We start from the raw sequence: 18,444 nt of genomic DNA, 5'->3' as shown, positions 1-18,444 counted from the left end.
ACAGAAACTAATACATACCTTTCCTTTCACGCTTTGAATGGGATCCACCACTACAGCTACAGCTCTTTCGGACAGGGCTTCAAAACTCTGCTGAGTATTGATATCTACACCAGACAACCAGCAGCCAAAGCCAGGGTGACTGTGATACCAGCCAACAACCATTTCAGGTCTGTAACAAAGAAGGCATTTGGAGATTATCATCACAAAATATGAAAAGCTGCAATGAAATATGGATGTTTTCAGTTGGAAATGGAACCCTGAGATGTGAAAAGGCACCATTAGAAACATTTAATTCGCTGCTCACTAGATTGTGGTGAAAACGTTAAAATGTGACAAAGAAGTGCAATCAATTAAGGGGTTGTATATTAGCATTGGTAGCATCAGGCTCTCACTTCTTCACCCTCCTACCACATCTCCCAATGCCGTTTTTACCCTTTCAGCACTTCAGCAAATACCTTTGCGAACTCACTGCCACAAAAGTTGGCTTTTCACAGCAGAATGTCCATTTCAGACATGGACGACAGGAAAAAGCGGTGGGAAAAGATTAAATATCAATTAAACCAGCAGTAGAACTAGGAACTCAGTCAAAAAGCAATTTGCACTGTTCTGCTCAGCTGTTGAATCTTTTGTTAACAGTAATTTTGAAGTTTCTGCTGCAGTATAAGAATTTGAGCAAGCAGATGACAACTGTTGAGAGACCCCAAGTGAAGTAACAAAATTTGTTTAAATATTTGGATGCCTTTTTATCAGGTAACCTTTACTGTGGTGTACAGACCACCATAGCTGAAAAATCAGAGTTAGGGTGGTAACAGTCTATTTTGTACGAGTGGAAGCTGTCAGCTGAATATTAATTCAATGTATGCAATAGTTCCAACCAAAAGCAGAGTTGGATGCAATCTTACTGTGTGTATTCTCACAAGATAGCAAGCCCATGATTAGGCTTTCGTAACATGTTGTATTAGTTGTACAAGACTAAACCAATTGCTTCTGCTGCAGTACTAGTAAATGAGCCAAGAGGAAACTAGGACATGCATGATTTATTCCTTTTTTAAAAATGAACTGAGAAATTCTTTACCTTCCAGTCTGCTTTAGCATATCCAACATTTTGGCTTGAAACACAGGATCAACCGCCTCTACGCTGACCCCCTGGATTTAGAGACAGATTAACAACATAAAAATAATCCAGTTGACAGATATTTATGAAAAGACTTTCCTTGCACACACACAAATGGTTCATGATAGTAACAATCTGTTCCTGTATATAAAGGTTACATGGTATTTTAGAAGTCACCTTTTAAGAATTCTAAGCATTTTATAGGACAAATCATATCTAATCTCCCCCTTCTTCTCTAGGAGCTCAGAGCAGTATCAACCTCACAACATCCCTGTGAACTGAATGTAGGCTATGAACAAATGTGGGCTATGAACAATTTGTACAATGCCACCCAGTGAACTTCATATATGAGCAGAAATTTAACTTTAGTCCTCCCATATCCAAAATGAGCAGACAATAGCTTCTGCATTGTACTTGATAGCAAACCTAATTTTAATATGTGATGATTTAGTTGTTCAAGTGCATAAAATGTTAACTATTTGCATATTTTTATAAAACCCAAGAACAATTTGTACACCTCTTAGTCTCTGTTTACAAAAGGCTTCTGGGCAAGCCCACTGTCAATATTCAGAAGTCAATACTCATTTTCTTTGTCCTCCTGAGTATTCATGTCTGCTGCTTGGTTTCAGATTTAATGCTGGTGACAAAACATCCTCCATCAGCCAGTAGTGCATACATCAGTAGGAAAAAATAGCTCAGTTGGTAGAGCATGAGACTCTCAATTTCAGGGTTCAAGTCCATTGGGCAAGAAGATTCCTTCACTGCAGGGGGTTAGCCAGATTACCCTTGGGGTCCCTTCCAACACTATGATTCTCCACCATCTTGCAGTTTCATTCAATGGAACTTTCCCCAAATGATTTGTGAAATAAGGGCAATGTGAGCAAACCCTCAGTAGCCCATGGTGACTTATTAGCAAAGCACTTAAGAGGACATAGCTGCTCACATCCACTTTGACTTGGACAACAGAGGTGTACAAATTGTTCCACTGATTCTGTAGGACACGTTTTAGTTGGTTACACCATTGGGCCACAACAAGTTGTTTGGTAGGGTGTGTGGTTGACCACCTGGTTGCTCGATTATGCTCTCTCATAATCATACTTCTTTGCAAGAAGGAGAAGTCCTGGCCACCTTGAAGGAGATACAGTACTTGAGAGGCAGCCACAACAAAAAACATCCTTAGATACCAAGAACTATAACTAACGGCTGCTCACCAATATCCAATTCCTGGGTAAAGTGTTTGAATGGGTGGTTCTTGTAGAACTTCAGTGACTCTTAGGTGAAAATTATCCAGATCCATGACAGCTGATTTAAGGCACAGAAACTGCCTTGGTTACTTGGACATCTCAACAGCAGCAGCTTTCAGTAACATCAACCATGGAACTGTACTAGATATGCCGAGTTTGGGAATTGGAGCAGTGTACTTCAGCAGTTCCACTCCTCCCTGGATGGACAATTCATTGGATGGGAGACTACTGCTCAGTGGGATCCCTTGTACTTCTGAACATCTGCCACCCAACTCTATTTCTCCTTTTCATTGGATACAGGTGAGGCACTGGAGATGCTGGTGGCAGCAGATGCAATCCTGAACAGATTGTTTAGCCACAGTTATCCATGCCTTGCTAACATTCTACTAGTGCAATGTACTGCCTTTGAAGACTTACCAGAAACATCTTTTAGTACAAAACACATCTACCAGGTTACCAATTAGGGCTGTTTTTGGGAAGCATATCAGCAGTACTTAAAAACAGCCACACTGTTTCTGGACACGATTCATAACCTATAAAGCCCAAAATGGCTATGAACCTGGCCACCTTCTACCGTATGAACCTTCCTGAACCTTGTAGTTATCATGGGAGGCCCCCATGTGAACTGTGGCCCCATAAAAATGACTGGAGAAGTTATGTTTGGTATGCTCTTCCCAGAGAAGCTCACAAGATACTAATGGTGTTGTAATTTCTGTGTTAAAATCTTTTTTTTAAATTCCAGGAATTTAAAAATATTGACAACATGATTTTATTTTGATGCCTCTTCTTATGTGGTTTCTCGTTTGGCTTTTGCCTGCTGCTTTTGTGATTCTACTATCTCCAAGTTTATATACTTTATTATTATTTCTTTAAAATCCTGGAAACCTTAATGCTCAAGGGCAGCTTATAAATTCACAATACATATAAACAGGTGAGATGGGAGCAGCATCCCATAGAATTTGGGAGCACATCCTTGTAACTTGTAAACCAGCACACAGTAGTCTGTGCCTTTGAACAACTATGAGCTACAGACTCAAGTTCCACTAGTACCAAGTTACAGAGCAACCCCTAAATGTAATAGAAATATCTGAAACATAAGCTGAGCCACACTCAAAACAAATCTGATAAATAGGTTCAGAAGTACTATTATGGATAAAGCACAATATATTTTAAATCCCACTTTCTGTGATGTAAACAATAAAGCTTGATACTTTCTGCAATTGAACAGATCTAGCTATGAAACTGTGAGCACTATACCACTGAGGAACCCAGGTATATAAAGCTAATAACTGACATTGTCCAGTCCTAACAGACCACTACATTTCTTGCAGCCTGGATAGACATACTACAACCATTAGTATTCTTTTCACAACCATCACACATGTAGGGAAGGAAAGGATCTTGGGGTACAACTGGACATAACACATTCACTCACTGAAGAGCACTTACCGTTCCCGACTGTGGCATAGCAAACACATCAATCACTCTGACAGTATAGTCATCAACAAATTCTCCAAGCATCAGCCCCATAACTTCCATGGGAACACCAGCTCGACCATGCTTCAACATCTGGAAAGAAGATCAAATTCTACTGAAAGTCTATTCAAGGGATACATTTGACTCTTATTCCCCAGCCCCTGCTCTGTAATGTAATAAAATGCACTTGAAATATCCATGTAACACCAAAGGTATGAAGTTATTACATATTCATATTCACTCCTTTAGTACTATAATTGGCTTTATTTAATTATAAGGTCTTATTTTCTTGAAACAGCTGAAACTTCTCCATGCTATGCAAACCGCTTAAAATACCCCCTTCCCCAAGGGCACATGCCACAGTAACAGACAGAAATTCAATAGTTTGAATTCAAAAGACAATGGGACAGTAAGACACCTTGTTTGGATTTGAGAAGTATGAAAATGTTAAAAAATAGTAACATTACAACTTATGCTGTGATGTTCAGATGAAGGGCAGGCAGGATATAAATTGAATAAATAAAAATAAATAAATGTTGCCCAAGAATAAAAAACAACAACATTATTATTATTATTATTATTATTATTATTATTATTATTATTATATTGTTGACGTTCAAGGATTACAGAAGTGTCTCACTTGTTCATAGTGGAGACAGGGCTTTGTGAAATATCATCCAATAAAACACAAATACTTACCTTCAAAAGCGCAAGGGAAGAGATGTAAACCTGTTCAGCAGTGTCAACTGCAGGAGCGTCAGTAGGAGGCCCCTAGGTAAAGAAGAAACACATCACCATGCCTTCAGATTCATGTATAAAAGGTTTTATTCTAGAAAGGCAACACATGCACACATTCTGTCCGATCAATTACAGCATTTGACGTACAAGACAAGAGGAATCCAGAGCCCGAATCTATAGTATCTTCCATCTCCCTCTTCTGCCCATCAGTCCCCAACTGGTCTCCCTAAAAGATTCAGCTGAATAGCAGGGGAAGCACCTGAAGGGCCAAGGGCTACAGGCTGGAGGAAGAAAACCTAACAAACCACCCTCCTTTGTTGTTAATACATCGAGCTATGAATCAGAAGGGGACGCGGGTGGCGCTGTGGGTAAAACCACAGTGCCTAGGACTTGCAGATCGTATGGTCAGCGGTTCGAATCCCCGCGGTGGGGTGAGCTCCCGTCTTTCGGTCCCAGCTCCTGCCCAACTAGCAGTTCGAAAGCACCCTTAAGTGCAAGTAGATAAATAGGTACCGCTTTACAGCGGGAAGGTAAACGGCGTTTCCGTATGCTGCGCTGGTGCAGGCTCGCCAGAGCAGCGATGTCACACTGGCCATGTGACCCGGAAGTGTCTGCGGACGGCGCCGGCTCCTGGCCTCTAGAGTGAGATGAGCGCACAACCCTAGAGTCTGGCAAGACTGGCCCGTATGGGCAGGGGTACCTTTACCTTTATGAATCAGAAGCCTATACTTCCCACCTTGCCACTGCCACAAACTCAGTATGTAGTCCTTGGCATGCCACTCTCTTGGTTTCAGCCCAGCATCTGAGCTATGAGGATAAAACTGACCAGTCTTACTGGATTGTTGAATGGAATACAGAACAATATTGTGAAATGCTCTCAACACTTTAAAGTAGCCTTTGGAATCTTTGGTTCCCATATGCTGTTGGGAGTACAAGCTCCCCAAGACAGCTTAGACAATCGCCAGGGATGATGGGAGTTGCAGCCCAAAAACATTGGTTGAAGGCTGCTTTAAAGCATCATACAAATGCTAAGTATTCTTATTGGATTAGCATGTGCATGTTCACAGACACGTGTCTCTGGATCCTGGCCAAAGTTGATAAAGAGCACTTCCCTATATAAACTAGTCATTTAGTCTAAGGGAAGGCAATTGTGTTTCTTTGATCATCTATATACTCAGCATTTAAAAATCAAAAATACTGTGCTTAGTGAAAATCTTATCAATGATACAGGCTTGGACTCCAATGAAGTTCTATTAGTGAATTAAATCTTGCAGGAAGTCTCCTCAGATATATATATATATATATGTATCTCCAATTCACCAATTAACTGCATGTTTCTTACAGTGGTGTGAATATAAATGCTGCTGGGCTAGCATGATTAACTGGCACCAACACAAACACAATTTCCTTTGCTTTCCCTTTGCTTCGTCAGTTTTCAGCTAAAGAGGACCTGAAGAAAAAGGCTATGGGAGCACTTTGCAGATCCACTGGTGCAGTGAGAGAAAAATGGACCTCCAATCCCTAGGTGGAAAAGCTGTGAACAAAATACTGTGCTCTTTGCTTCATGAGTAGCTAATAAAAAATTAGCACAATTGTCCAAGGTGTGAATGATGGCCGAGGCCAGTGCTGTGTATTGCTCAAGTGGAGAATGCCAACTAGCATTTGAGAGGGAAAAAATGCCCTTCCTGGGAAACAAGGTGTTTCCTGTGAATGATGAGAGTGGTACTAAATCTTTTTCTAAACGTGACTGTTAAGCCTAGAATAAACTCCACAGAGAATAGCTTGTACATATTGATTATCAAGGATGATGAAGAAAATCAGTGATATTTTTATTTTATAGTGTTGTCTCGCTTCTTTTAATTATATTTGAAGCAGCAAAAAATCCATAAAAATAGAAAATAAAACAAAAAGTGTAGTAGTACTGTACATTAATGGGGATTTTTTTGGTGTGGGAGGGGAGCAGTTGGTGTAAACAGGAAAAGGCTTTCTACATGCCTTCCAATGACAGCAAAAACGAGTATTTACTTCCCTGGGAAGGGAATTCCAACGAAGTGGGGCCTTAGTGGACAAGGACCAGCCCGAAGTCCCTGCAAATAACATCACTGTAAGAGCTGCAACTTACAACGGTAACTCTCAGCTGATGTCAATGGGCTGTGCAACTCTGCATTAATAGATGCTTTCCGAAAGGCACTATGAAAATAATAATCATAATTCCTTGGGACTGCAGAGACTTAGGGGAGGCATACCCTGAACTCCACCACTGACCAGGGAACCAACAGCCACTAGAAGACTGCAACCCCTGCCTCCCAGGAATAGCATCCTGGCAACTTGGTCCCACCCATCCACCAGTGAATGAGAAGCTGCTCCAATGCTCGCTTTCCTCTCCCTTCCCATTCCTACTTATTTGCTACATTTCAATCCCACTTCAATCCCAGACAGTATTTTCTTCCATAGTAGCTCACATCAATTGAGGGCGGCTGTCAAGCTTACAAGCTGGACATAAATTTTCACTGAATATGAAGGTAAGAGAAAATTGCGGATGGATGAGTAGGTGGCATACAACAACTGTCGGAATTTTAAAAAATCAATAAAAAATATTCACTGAAATGTCTGAAATGTGGAATATAATTGGGAGACTTTTTTATCATGTGTGGTGGAAGTGGGAACTGTCAATAAAAAGTTTGGGAAAAGATCAGTATTCAAATAATCAAAATCTTTGGGTACAAAGTTCCTTGCCAACCACTTATGTTCTTGCTAAGCTATGTGAAGGGTCCAGTAAGACTGCAACAAAGAATTAATATCATATATGATAACTGCCGCTACGATTATATATATGTCAACGTGGAGGCAGCCATCCATTCCATCTGCAACTAAATGGCTATGAAAAGGTTTTCCACATATGCTGTCAATGGCAAAACTGACTTATTATTTAAAGAATAAGTAGGGAGAAAAATTGGAGAAAATTTATTTCATAGGGTATGTATTAAAATGGTTGTGGTTTTTCACTCTCTTTTTGCGTTACTAAAGTGTCTGCAAGTTAATAGTTCGTTTGCTTTTCATTTCCCCTATAAGGTAGCAGAGATTTATGCAATTTTATTTTTTTTAATTTCCGTATATATTGTTTCGGACTGGCTTTAAATTATCAGGTGACAATGAAAGATATAATAAATTTCAAAACCAAAATGTGCAGCAAAAAATCCTTATTAGCTAAAAAGACAAAGTCACACATGGAAAGGGGAATGGAGTGAAAAGGTAGAGGAGGTCACCCGTTCTTTAAGGCCAGCATGAATCAGCAACTGTGAGGAGGCATTGCTATCCATTTCTGGCCAGACCTTGATGGTGTTCTTGCTTGAACAGCAGTTGGTGGCTCTTTGGCTGATGAATGGGACATTTCCCCGATTCTTCTGCAGCCCCACAGCACATGGAGCTCAGTATTCTTTCCAGCAGTGTCCTGGGAAGCAAAGTCCCTCCTCCTTCTCTGGCTGATGGGATGGGAGTGCAGCCTCCCAGAGACCTTTGGTCCCCAACCTATAGCAGAGGCCAGCATGCACTGCCCTTTAGCTCTGCAGTCCAAGGGGGATTGAGAGAATTTGTTCCTTTTGTTATCATATCTGTTAGACTGGGAACTTGAAGGCAAGGATTAGCAACTTTTAATTTATGACTGGTGCTTACCACCACTGGGTTGCATCCAACAAAGTCTTTGTTTCGGTGCAAGGACTTCCACTTTCACAACTAGCCTTGCGCCCCCCTCCAAATCTGCTCCCCAACAGATTGGTGCAGGGTACAGAAAGAGGAATGCCAAGTCCCTAGGCAGAAGTCATGGCACTAACCAGATGACTTAACTGGATACGTTATCATCAGCTGGAATAGTGTGGAAAACCAACATGCTGAAGATAATTTGGAGTAAGTAACTTGAGCAAAAGATGTATGTGTTTGTGTGTGTATAAAAAAAGGCACTGGAAACTAAAAAAGGGGCAAAGGAGCATAATGGGATTTGGTAGAACATTTTCCGCAAGGACAGAAACTATTTGTAGTATGAGATCTAGGGGGCAGTAGCACAGAAGCAAAGAAAGGGAATTGTAACTTCTTGCCAATGGCCTATAGCAGGGGTGCACAACCTGCGGCCCTCCAGATGTTGTTGGACTACACCTCCCATCATCCCATATGCTGGTTGGGGCTGATGGGAGTTGTAGTCCAGAAACACCTGCAGGGCAGCAGGATGTGCACCCCTGGCCTACAGAGACATCTATCACACCATACCATTGTCCAATGGCCATTAGATAATCCCAAACCTTTTTGGGGTAAAACTGCAATAGTTATTTCTATAGCCTCTTGAAAAAGCTCAGAATACCTGCTAAATATTCTGATTTAATCAATCTCTCAACTGATACTTATACTACATAGTACTATTGACGTTTATAGCAACTTAGTTAAGAGCGCTACTTTTTAAAAACTCAACTATAATGCCTGTTTATGCCCAACGCTATTGCTGCAGTCAGCTAATACTAGAATGTGAGTCGTTCAAGTATTTCATATTTTTACCTGAAGTGGAACGACACTTTCTACCCTCTAGGCCTTCACACATTGCTGCTTTGCCCTCAGTGGTGTTCACAACGTCCCTTAATTTAGCCACAAGTTGTCACTATGCATGAACACACTACCCCGCCTCTACTTTGTTAGACCTGCTAAAGATAATATCCCTAAGGTACTTTACATAGCAAAAGTGCAATGCACTCAATCAGTCAAAATACAGACTCAATACATCCTACTCTCAAATATTCTAATTGATAGAGAACTGCTATATATCAATTATACTTCGTAGGTTTGCTTAGTATGGCTACCCTTAAATGTTGCCAATGTGGATACGTTTTCACATTTACTTTAAAAACAAAACAAAGCAAAACAAAACACATTCAACTGTACAGTGGTACCTTGGGTTACGAACTTAATTTGTTCCAGAGGTATGTTCTTAACCTGAAACGCTTCTTAACATTTCGCTAATGGGGCCTCCCACTGCACCACTGGAATGCAATTTCTGTTCTTATCCTGGGGCAAAGTTCTGGAGCAACCACTTCCTGGTTAACGGAGTTTGTAACCCAAAGTGTCTGTGTCAGGGAAATGACATCGGAGCCAGTAGTGGAGGCAAGGCTCCCAAGCGATGCCGGAGAAGGGCCCAGCAGGGAGAGAGGGGACTCATCGGCTGGGGAAGGAAATCAGCGTAACACCAGGGATAAAGGGGGGCGGATGGGGGAATCGGAGAGGGGGCTCCAGGACTCTTCGCCGGAGACCAGCGGGGAGAGCACAGGTCCTCCGCTACCCACACCCACCCTGCGCAGAAGACTTTCGCACAGGGAAAGTAGGCGTAGACTTGGCGTCAAAGAACTTCTTTGCTGGAAGAAGTTCAAGAAATGGCCGCTGACGGATTCTGCTAGCGACTGAACAGCCACGAAGTGAAGGGCTGTCCAGCCAGGAAAAGGTTTAACCAGGCAACCTAGCCAGGAGTGGCGGCAACTTACGCACGAGCAACCCCTATAACCATTACAGTCTGTAACCCGAGGTACCACTGTATATGGACATATGATTGCAATCCCAAGTGCAGTCTTGTATTTAAGGACAAGCTTTATAAGCCAGAGATGCAAGGAATTGCTGAGCAGGGAAGTGCAGTGGGCGGCTGCAGAAGAGACAAAGTTTCTGGTCCTCTTCTGACAGCACACTGCAGGCTAGTACAGTGGTACCTTGGTTTACGAACTTAATCCGTTCCAGAAGTCTGTTCTTAAACCAAAGCGTCCTTAAACCAAGGTGCGCTTTCCTATAGCAGCGGGGGGCTCAATTAACAAATGGAACACACTCAACATGTTCTGCTTCCAAGGCAAAGTTCACAAACCAAAACACCTACTTCCGGGTTTGCAGCATTCTTAATCCAAGTTGTTCATAAACTAAGCTGTTCTTAAACCAAGGTACCACTGTAGCTGCTGCAGACTTGTTTAAAAGGCTGCCCAATTCCGACCATAGTTGTTGACCTTTTTTTAGGACTGAACTTCTTGAGGGTTTTTTAGGATTTTACCCCAAAGTTATTGAAGTTGAAGTTGGGGGGGGGGTTAGGTTTATTTACAATTTTAAAATAAACTGCCACAGGGGCCAGATTAAACCAACTGGTGGGCCAGATTAGGTCCCCGAAACAGACTTCGGGCATGCCTGTACTAAATACAGTGGTACCTTGGTTTACAACCATAATCTGTTCCGGAGGTCTGTTTGTAAACCAAAACAGGTTGTAACCTAAGGCGCGCTTTCGCCAATGCGGCCTCCAAAAAAAATTAGTTTGTAATAAAAAAAGGGGGTTGTAATTCAAAAAAAGGTTGCAAACTAGGACACGCACTACCGGGTTTGACGTGTTTGTAATCCAAAACATATGCAAACCAAGACATATGCAAACCAAGGTACCACTGTAGCCTGAAAACCTACAGCAAAGACACAGTTGGTTGTGTTTTTGTTCTGATACAAAATGCCAGAAATCTGGACAAGTATTTAAACCAGTATTTTAAAATCAGATGAATTTAAAGAAAAACTTCTCCCAATGACAGCTAGTCTTAAAATGTTCAGCCTCATGAAGAAAAGCAGTAACGCAGCAAACTTCCTTCAAAAAAAAAAGGGAAGAAGCTAAACATAAAAGCTGATTATTTAATTTATACTGGAGAATGGTGTCTACAGAATGCCCTCTGAAAGTTGCAAGGAGCACTGAACCTTCTTAAATCCATACCATAACCAATTCCTTTGCACGCTACTGTGCATATCTGTAAGCTTGTTAATATGTTAACAAAATATATCTATAAACCCCAAACTGTCAGGGGGACTCATGCTGCCCCCCTTTTTACCTTCCAGCAATGTTAATGAAGGTGCATGCAGCCTGAACACTGAATTGTTAGATTACACATCAACCCTCATCTGCCAGTCATTTCCCATTCCAACCAGTAATCTACAAAGGTGACAAAAAGTAAATATACTTTTCTCCGATATACCAGATGCATCAAATTCCCCTGAGATTCAATGTGCTAACACCACCACCAAGGACTGAAACTGAAGCAAGCCTTTAATTTGGTCCTTTACTTTTAACTAAAATAAGCCATTTAAAAAACAGAACTTTTTTTTTTAAAAAACCCAACATTAAAGTTCTTTTGTACCCAATGCATTACAAAGCAAAGGGGGAAAATCAATCCCGATTATACTTTTAAGAGGAGAAACAGATGCTTCTTCCTGACTAAACTGTCTACCAAGTGTTAGTCAGTGAACTGACCTGCCTGCAGGGCAATCATATCAGTCGTAAGCCGTATCAATCATTTCTTTTAAGCCCTCGCTTATTAGAGAATGGAGGATTTAAGGTAGACTCACACTATTAAAATTCATTTCTTTTATCAACATTTAGCAACATAAAATGCCTCCAAAAGCCCAAACGAGCAAAGATAACATAATCAGCTCACAAATCAATCAAATGGGGTTAACATGAGACACTACTTTTCTTCAGGAGCATTCAGATATGATCCAGTTATAAAAACTGTGACTTTTCCTTGGGCAGCCCTTGTTGACTAAGTGTTAAAAAAAGGCATTTGCCATTATAACAGCATAAAACTAACGCCTCAGAGTGTTACCTACTCAGGCCTTTTAGCAAATTTGTTAACACTTTTAGGTATATTACTCCACCTTTCTCTTAGTGTGAACTGGTATCAATTATTTAGCCAGTTTTATTATGTTATTAGAATACCTGCTGATTAATCATGAGTCACTTTAGAACACTGCCCTTCACTTGCATCATGCATTTCTTCTCTTAAATAAAAGAGATGCAAGATTAAACAACTGACAAAGCTACAAAAATGAACACCATCAACCTGGAGAGAGAAAATTGATACTTCACTCTGAGTATTGTCTTACTCCAGAGTACTTTTAAAAATTCTTTTTTTTAAAGCCCATAAACATTTTTTTTTTAATGGGACAATAAAAAAATATCCAATTGATGCCGAAATCAGTACAAATGAGCTCTCCGCAGCTAAACTAAATTCTTATATGAGAGAGGGTGAGATCGGAACCAACTCCAACCTTTATTTTCACAATTAAAACCCCTTAAAAAAATAAACACAACAAAACAGACACAAGCAAATGTACAACTATCCAACACTGTCATGTTTATTCTTACCCAGCAAAGTAAAAAAGGGAACCTTTTAATACTTAATTTTGTGAGTATTAAACAACTAGTGTGAAAAACAAGATGCATGTAAACTATTTCTACTGCCTCTGCTTCAATGACTAGCTGAGACAACCTGTTATAGGAGGTGTTAATTGGCAATAGGAGTGCAAGTCAGAAGCATGTTCCCCATCGTCCTAACCCAGCAAGGCTAGGTCATTAAAGTGGAAATGAATTCTTTCATGCTGACTTAACTCTTGGAGTGCAGATTTTCAGCTGTTACACCTACAGACAATTGAGAGTGTGTGTTAAACCACTCGCCTCTAAAGAAGAACCCCTCTATATCGTGTATAATTTATATTTTATTATTCATGGAACTTATTCATTAAAAAATATAAATAAGTTTAAAGGGTTTTTAAAGCATTAATGCATACCTCCCTATATGCAGTTGCAGAAGAATATATGTGTGTGTGTGTGTGTGTGTGTGTGTGTGTATAGGCATTGTAATCTGTATACTTGGGGGAAAAGAGTGTAAGACAAGTGGTTTTTCTTAACAAAGGTTAAATAATGCTAAAATCCCAAGGTAAAATTTGTGTTTAATCCCATCAATAGTTGTTAAAATCATCTGTACACGCCTATGGTTTTATCTCTGCTCATGTTTTATATTTGCAAGGCAGGGAAAATTTGGGTGTTCACGTATTTAGATATTTCTATACCACCATCACCATATGGTCACAGGGCAACGTGCAGCATATTAAAACACACCTCTACATATTTCTAAAGCCAATTAAAACATCAATACAAAGTAGACACAGCATAAACTAAAATGAGAAAATCATGAAACAGCAACGGGTGCAATACCAAACTGCCCTCAAACAAGTTACACTTCACCTCCAAAAGCCTGGCAAAAAGGTATATCTTTACATTCCTCCTAAAAGAGTGTAATGGTGAGGTGAAACACATCTCAGTGGGAAGAACATTCCAATGTTTTGGCGCCACCACTGATAAAGCCCTACTATGGGTCCTTGCACTGCTGACCCTGTACTGGACAGGGACCATCAGATGGGCTTCAATGGCTGATCTTAAAGACCATGCTGGATTGGAATAGGAGGTGTTCAAAGTACAGTACACACATCTAAGCAATACCATATGTAGCCAGTGTGTGAGACTAGGTTTAGTTCAGATTCCTGCTCAGACATGAGGCTTAGTGGATGAGGTTGGGCCAGTTGCTATCTTGGTGCCCAAACTCTCTTGACTGCATTGTTGCAAGGAGACGATGGAGTCCACATCACACTAACTTCTGGTGGAAGGGTGAGCTAAAGGACAAAGAACCTCTACCTACCACAAAAAAATAGTATTGTCCAAAAAACCCCTGTAATTATTACCTACACACAGAACATAGCAGTAAGATGTGCTCAGACACTCTTTTCAATTAATGCTTTACAAAAATGTTTTCTGAAATGAGATGAACAGCATCTTGCTAGAAATGTCCACTTTTGTTGTCCTTCAGAGCTAAGGATATATACATTAGCGAACTAGAGGAAGCCAACACATCCCAGTGATAAGCAGCAGACAATGTACCAAAGAAATCTAAAAAGGGCAATTCTCCAAGTTTTCAAGCATCAAAATGCCATTCCACACTATGCAACACACTTAAAATGACTAGTCCCACTATTTGGCTCAGAGGAAAGAACTTAAGTCCATTTGCTTTTTCATGAGACAAATGTTTAGATGCCATCTGTAGAGATTACTGGTGGACAGTCATATGAAGGGAATTTACTTTCTGAAACATTTATAAGGAGACCATAAGGAGCACTGAAGCTGACTGAAAACATATGCTCAGTAAGCACTATTAAAATTTACAGAAAAAGGAAACAAAGAAGAGTATATAGCATCAATGTGTTATTCTAGAAATACTAGAATGTTCTAAAAAAAAATCTTCTCCAGTCCATTAGAAGCAATTTTGTCAAAATTACGTATACACGTATATATGAGATTCTCTGTTGCTCTAAAAAACATATGATTAAGTCAAGAGATCCTGGAATACTGTTCATGTGTACATTCTACAAAACTGGATGTTATAAAGCTTAAAATCTTAGTTAAAATATCCCATGAGAATGGACAATTAATATAAACCTGCAAAAAAGTAAAACTTTACAAATGGGAGAATGCATACAGCTTGATACAGGGAACTCAACAAAATGTATGAAAAATGCTGCCTGTGCTTTCAAAAGTCTACTGGAGGTCATGTGTATCTGAATCCTTGTCTTAAAAAAAACCCAATAACCAGATACTTGTATACTTTCCTTGCTTGGATATTTTCAATATTTATGGAAGCTTTGTGATTTCCACTGCAGGGGACAAAGCCAGTGCTGCCCCCCCCCCCGACCTACCATGACATTTAGCTCAGCTATTTCACTGAGAACACACAGAAGCCATTTTACCATAGGAGTGGGTGGGAGGGACTCATTCCACATCCTGCTGTGTCTCAAGCTGAAGGGGAGATGAATATTCACCCCTTCCTCCCTCTGTGTGAGGAAGGCTCTGCAAGCATAGGATCTGCTGGCTTAGCTCAAAACGTAGCAAGAAGCAGGCAGGTTAGGAGCCAAGAACACACTTTAGTGCCTTCCTCAATCTTCCAAAAGATTGAAATTCTCTGCAAATTTTTGGGGTTTAGGAAATGTAGAGGAGGAGTGCCCTTTCCCACTAAAGGGGTATCAATACAATAGGCTGCTTACAGGCATTTATTTTTTCAGAATCCTGAACTGATTCAATGATTGAGGTAAGGTACCCAGTGTTCTTGATGATGTGATAGCCTGTTAGAAAAGGAGACAATAGTAATCTCCTGACCCCAAGGTTTCCTGAGTCCAGTTCAGGAATGCAGAGTTCCCAGCATGAGAACAGATACTGCTTAAAGTTTTTCTTTATGTCCTTCCTCATATATCTTGGCTTTTTTAAGAGGTTACTTGAGGAAAGAGGTGGCCCAACATACTTCTGCACACCTCTCCTCTGGGCTTCTCATTAATGCTTTAGCACCTGACCATGCACACATTGACTCAAGAGTCAGTCCCACTGACTGAGGAATATGCAGCATTAAATTAAATTAGAATTAGCATAGGATTGCAAGCCATATCTGAATGGGTATGGATGACCGAAAACGTCCATACCCATTCAGATTATTAACATCACTTCTGCCGTACTCTTCTGCTGCACTAGCAGCAGAGCTTAACAGGAAATTAACGACACTCCTGAAACCCATTTTTTTAAAAATCAAACAATAGAACATTAAAAAGAAACTTTTAACAATATATGCCTGGTAACCACAATGCCAGGATGCAAGTTCCTGAAATGTAAGAAAGACCTAACGCGTTTATGGTTCAAGACAAGTTAGAAGAATGCTTGCCTTCAGATTTTTCAACAGATCGTTCATCTGTCATTGTAAAACACACAAAAGGAAACAGTGCCTGTGAGTTCAACTTCTCCATACATTAGATCAGCATGTACAATAGGATTTTTAGATCAGTGGCAGGTCTCTTAGGTGCTACAGGTTTTATCAATGAGTTCTTTAAAAAAAAAAAAAAAGGAAAGAGTTTCTACAGAATCAAGCAGTGCAGCACTTGAAACCTCTTTCAAAGTGACAGTTTTCAAGTGCCATGTACAATGCCCTAATCTGGAAGTGTCCCAGCTAACCCATCTGATCAACAATTTCACAGATGGAAGCACTTGATGCCTAATTGGCAAGCCCATTATTCAAACAAAATAGCTATTTGCAATTCTTGCTTCTTTATTTCCAGTTGAAGTGCTAACGCGGCTAAGAGACAGGTCACCCCTCCCCCCCCCATTCTAAAAGAAGTGGTCCACCTTTACATGTATTCCCAGAAGACACCACTTAAAAGCATCTAGCCAAAATTGAAATAAGCAAATATGGCAAGATGCTATGTTCTGCATTCAAGGACAGACTTAGCTGGCGTTGCAGTTACTCTTTTTGAGGGCTGTATACAGTGTTACTCTGGGTTATTTACCCACCCACCCGCATCATCATGTCACCAGCTGTCAGTGCTATTGTGCACTAGAAATGACATTTCAGAATTCAGAAAAGGAAATGCAGTGAGAAGAAATGTTTAATTTACATTAATAAATTATATCAGTAAATTCCAAATCCTTAGTCAACACAAGGTAATTGTACAGTTACCCCCTATAGCCCAGATGTAGGCAAAAGGAATATAGGCATTTACTGGTAGATGTCTAGGTGGTTAGCAATAGAACAGCAAGGGGCCCTGGCTCCAAATTGTTGGAACAGCAGCAAAAACAAAACAAAAAAGTCTTTTTCCATCTAAATTAGGCTGCTGATATTAAGAAAGCAGATCAGGGGTGCATTTTGGTGTGACAGGAACTCAGCTCAATTCACTACAGGTACTGAAAACACATTACTAGGCTCTGAATGCACTCAGAAGCAGAATCATTTTTTAAATCCTCATTGTGCGTCTATTGTACATGGCTCCTGTTAGTAGATCTTGGGGTTCTAGAAAAAAACAAAGTAGGCTGGCCAAGCCTAAATCATGCCCACTCCTGCTGCAACCCAGTGGAGAAATCCCTCCTTATCTGCCCTGTACACAAAAGACATGAGCAAACATGGCTGTTGACAACACAAATCTTTCATTATAAAAGCCATCAGTCTTATTTGAGCAGTCCCCATACAGCTCACTGGAAAGAATGGCTATGAGCCAGGCCCAGGTTCTCAGCCACAATTCCACCTTTTGTAAAGCAGGAAAATTTTTATTCATTAAATTTATATCCTACTCTTCCTACCAAATAGTGCTCAGAGCAGCTAATGTAAGATCCAGTGATACTGCATGAGGTCTTTTTGTTTTTACAATCAAGCAGTATATAAATTTTATGAAACTGATAAGTAAACACCCAATAATTAAAATGACCATTATAACAATGACAGCACCTAAATGCACCAATTCCCTGCCAAAGGCCTGGCCAAACAAAATGATGATGATCTTCTGCATGCGACTGTTAAAAGAAAAATATCCAAGGCAGAAAATGTTGCATTTATTACACTTTCAAAGGAAGAAGCTATTTAAGGGGGGATCTGCTCCAACACTTATTTATTCTTTTGTACCTCCCCTATACACTCAAGGTATCTCCTTAAAATAGGGTCATCAGAGGCAGTCTGAATTACTTTAAAGTAAAAATAGGCAATATCAGGACTGGGGACGGAATGTGGCTCTCCAAGCCTCCCGACTACCCTAAGCCACATTACCTACAAGTTCTATTTTGCAGCTTCGTGCTTTTGCCTGGCTGGACTGTGCTATTGAACTCTGATGTTTCTTGCTTCCCTGGACCGGGGATGAGTGCAGAAACTAGTTTAGGGCCTTAATGTAAAATTTACAGTAATTGCCCCATCCACTGTTGCTTCTGGCCCCACCCTCCCCTGGTGTGTGATCTCTGGAGCATTTGCCAAAAGAGAATGAGGCCCTTGCCTGAAAAAGGTTGTCCCCCCTCCTGCTTTCAGAGGTGAAAAGCCCCTTCTTTCCCTAAGGAGACAGATAATGGCCACATTCAGACTACTACCCAAAGACCAGTTGTTGGTGATCTTAGTTTGCAAAGAAGCTATGATTTGAGGAGAGTATGCAAGTCCAAGGTTTATCTCTACTTACATCCAATCCTCTAAGCCAAGCTTTCCAAACTGT

At 40.5% G+C, this 18,444-nt stretch overlaps 1 protein-coding gene across 1 annotated transcript in view; it reads right to left on the bottom strand.

Moving 5' to 3' along the window:
- Positions 1-18,444, bottom strand: part of PSMD14 (proteasome 26S subunit, non-ATPase 14) — a 50,156-nt gene that overhangs the window by 28,799 nt on the left and 2,913 nt on the right. Inside the window, exons 2-5 of the mRNA XM_053408095.1 lie at positions 4,534-4,605; positions 3,808-3,927; positions 1,076-1,146; positions 19-169 (exon numbers count right to left, since the gene is read on the bottom strand). Of these exons, the coding sequence (XP_053264070.1) occupies positions 19-169; positions 1,076-1,146; positions 3,808-3,927; positions 4,534-4,605 (414 nt within the window). The remainder of the gene's footprint in view (positions 1-18; positions 170-1,075; positions 1,147-3,807; positions 3,928-4,533; positions 4,606-18,444) is intronic.

Source organism: Podarcis raffonei, chromosome 1 (genome assembly GCF_027172205.1).
Source record: "Podarcis raffonei isolate rPodRaf1 chromosome 1, rPodRaf1.pri, whole genome shotgun sequence".
Classification (NCBI taxonomy): domain Eukaryota; kingdom Metazoa; phylum Chordata; class Lepidosauria; order Squamata; family Lacertidae; genus Podarcis; species Podarcis raffonei.
Note: the sequence above shows the minus strand (reverse complement) of the source record. Positions and strands in the feature narration are given on the sequence as shown.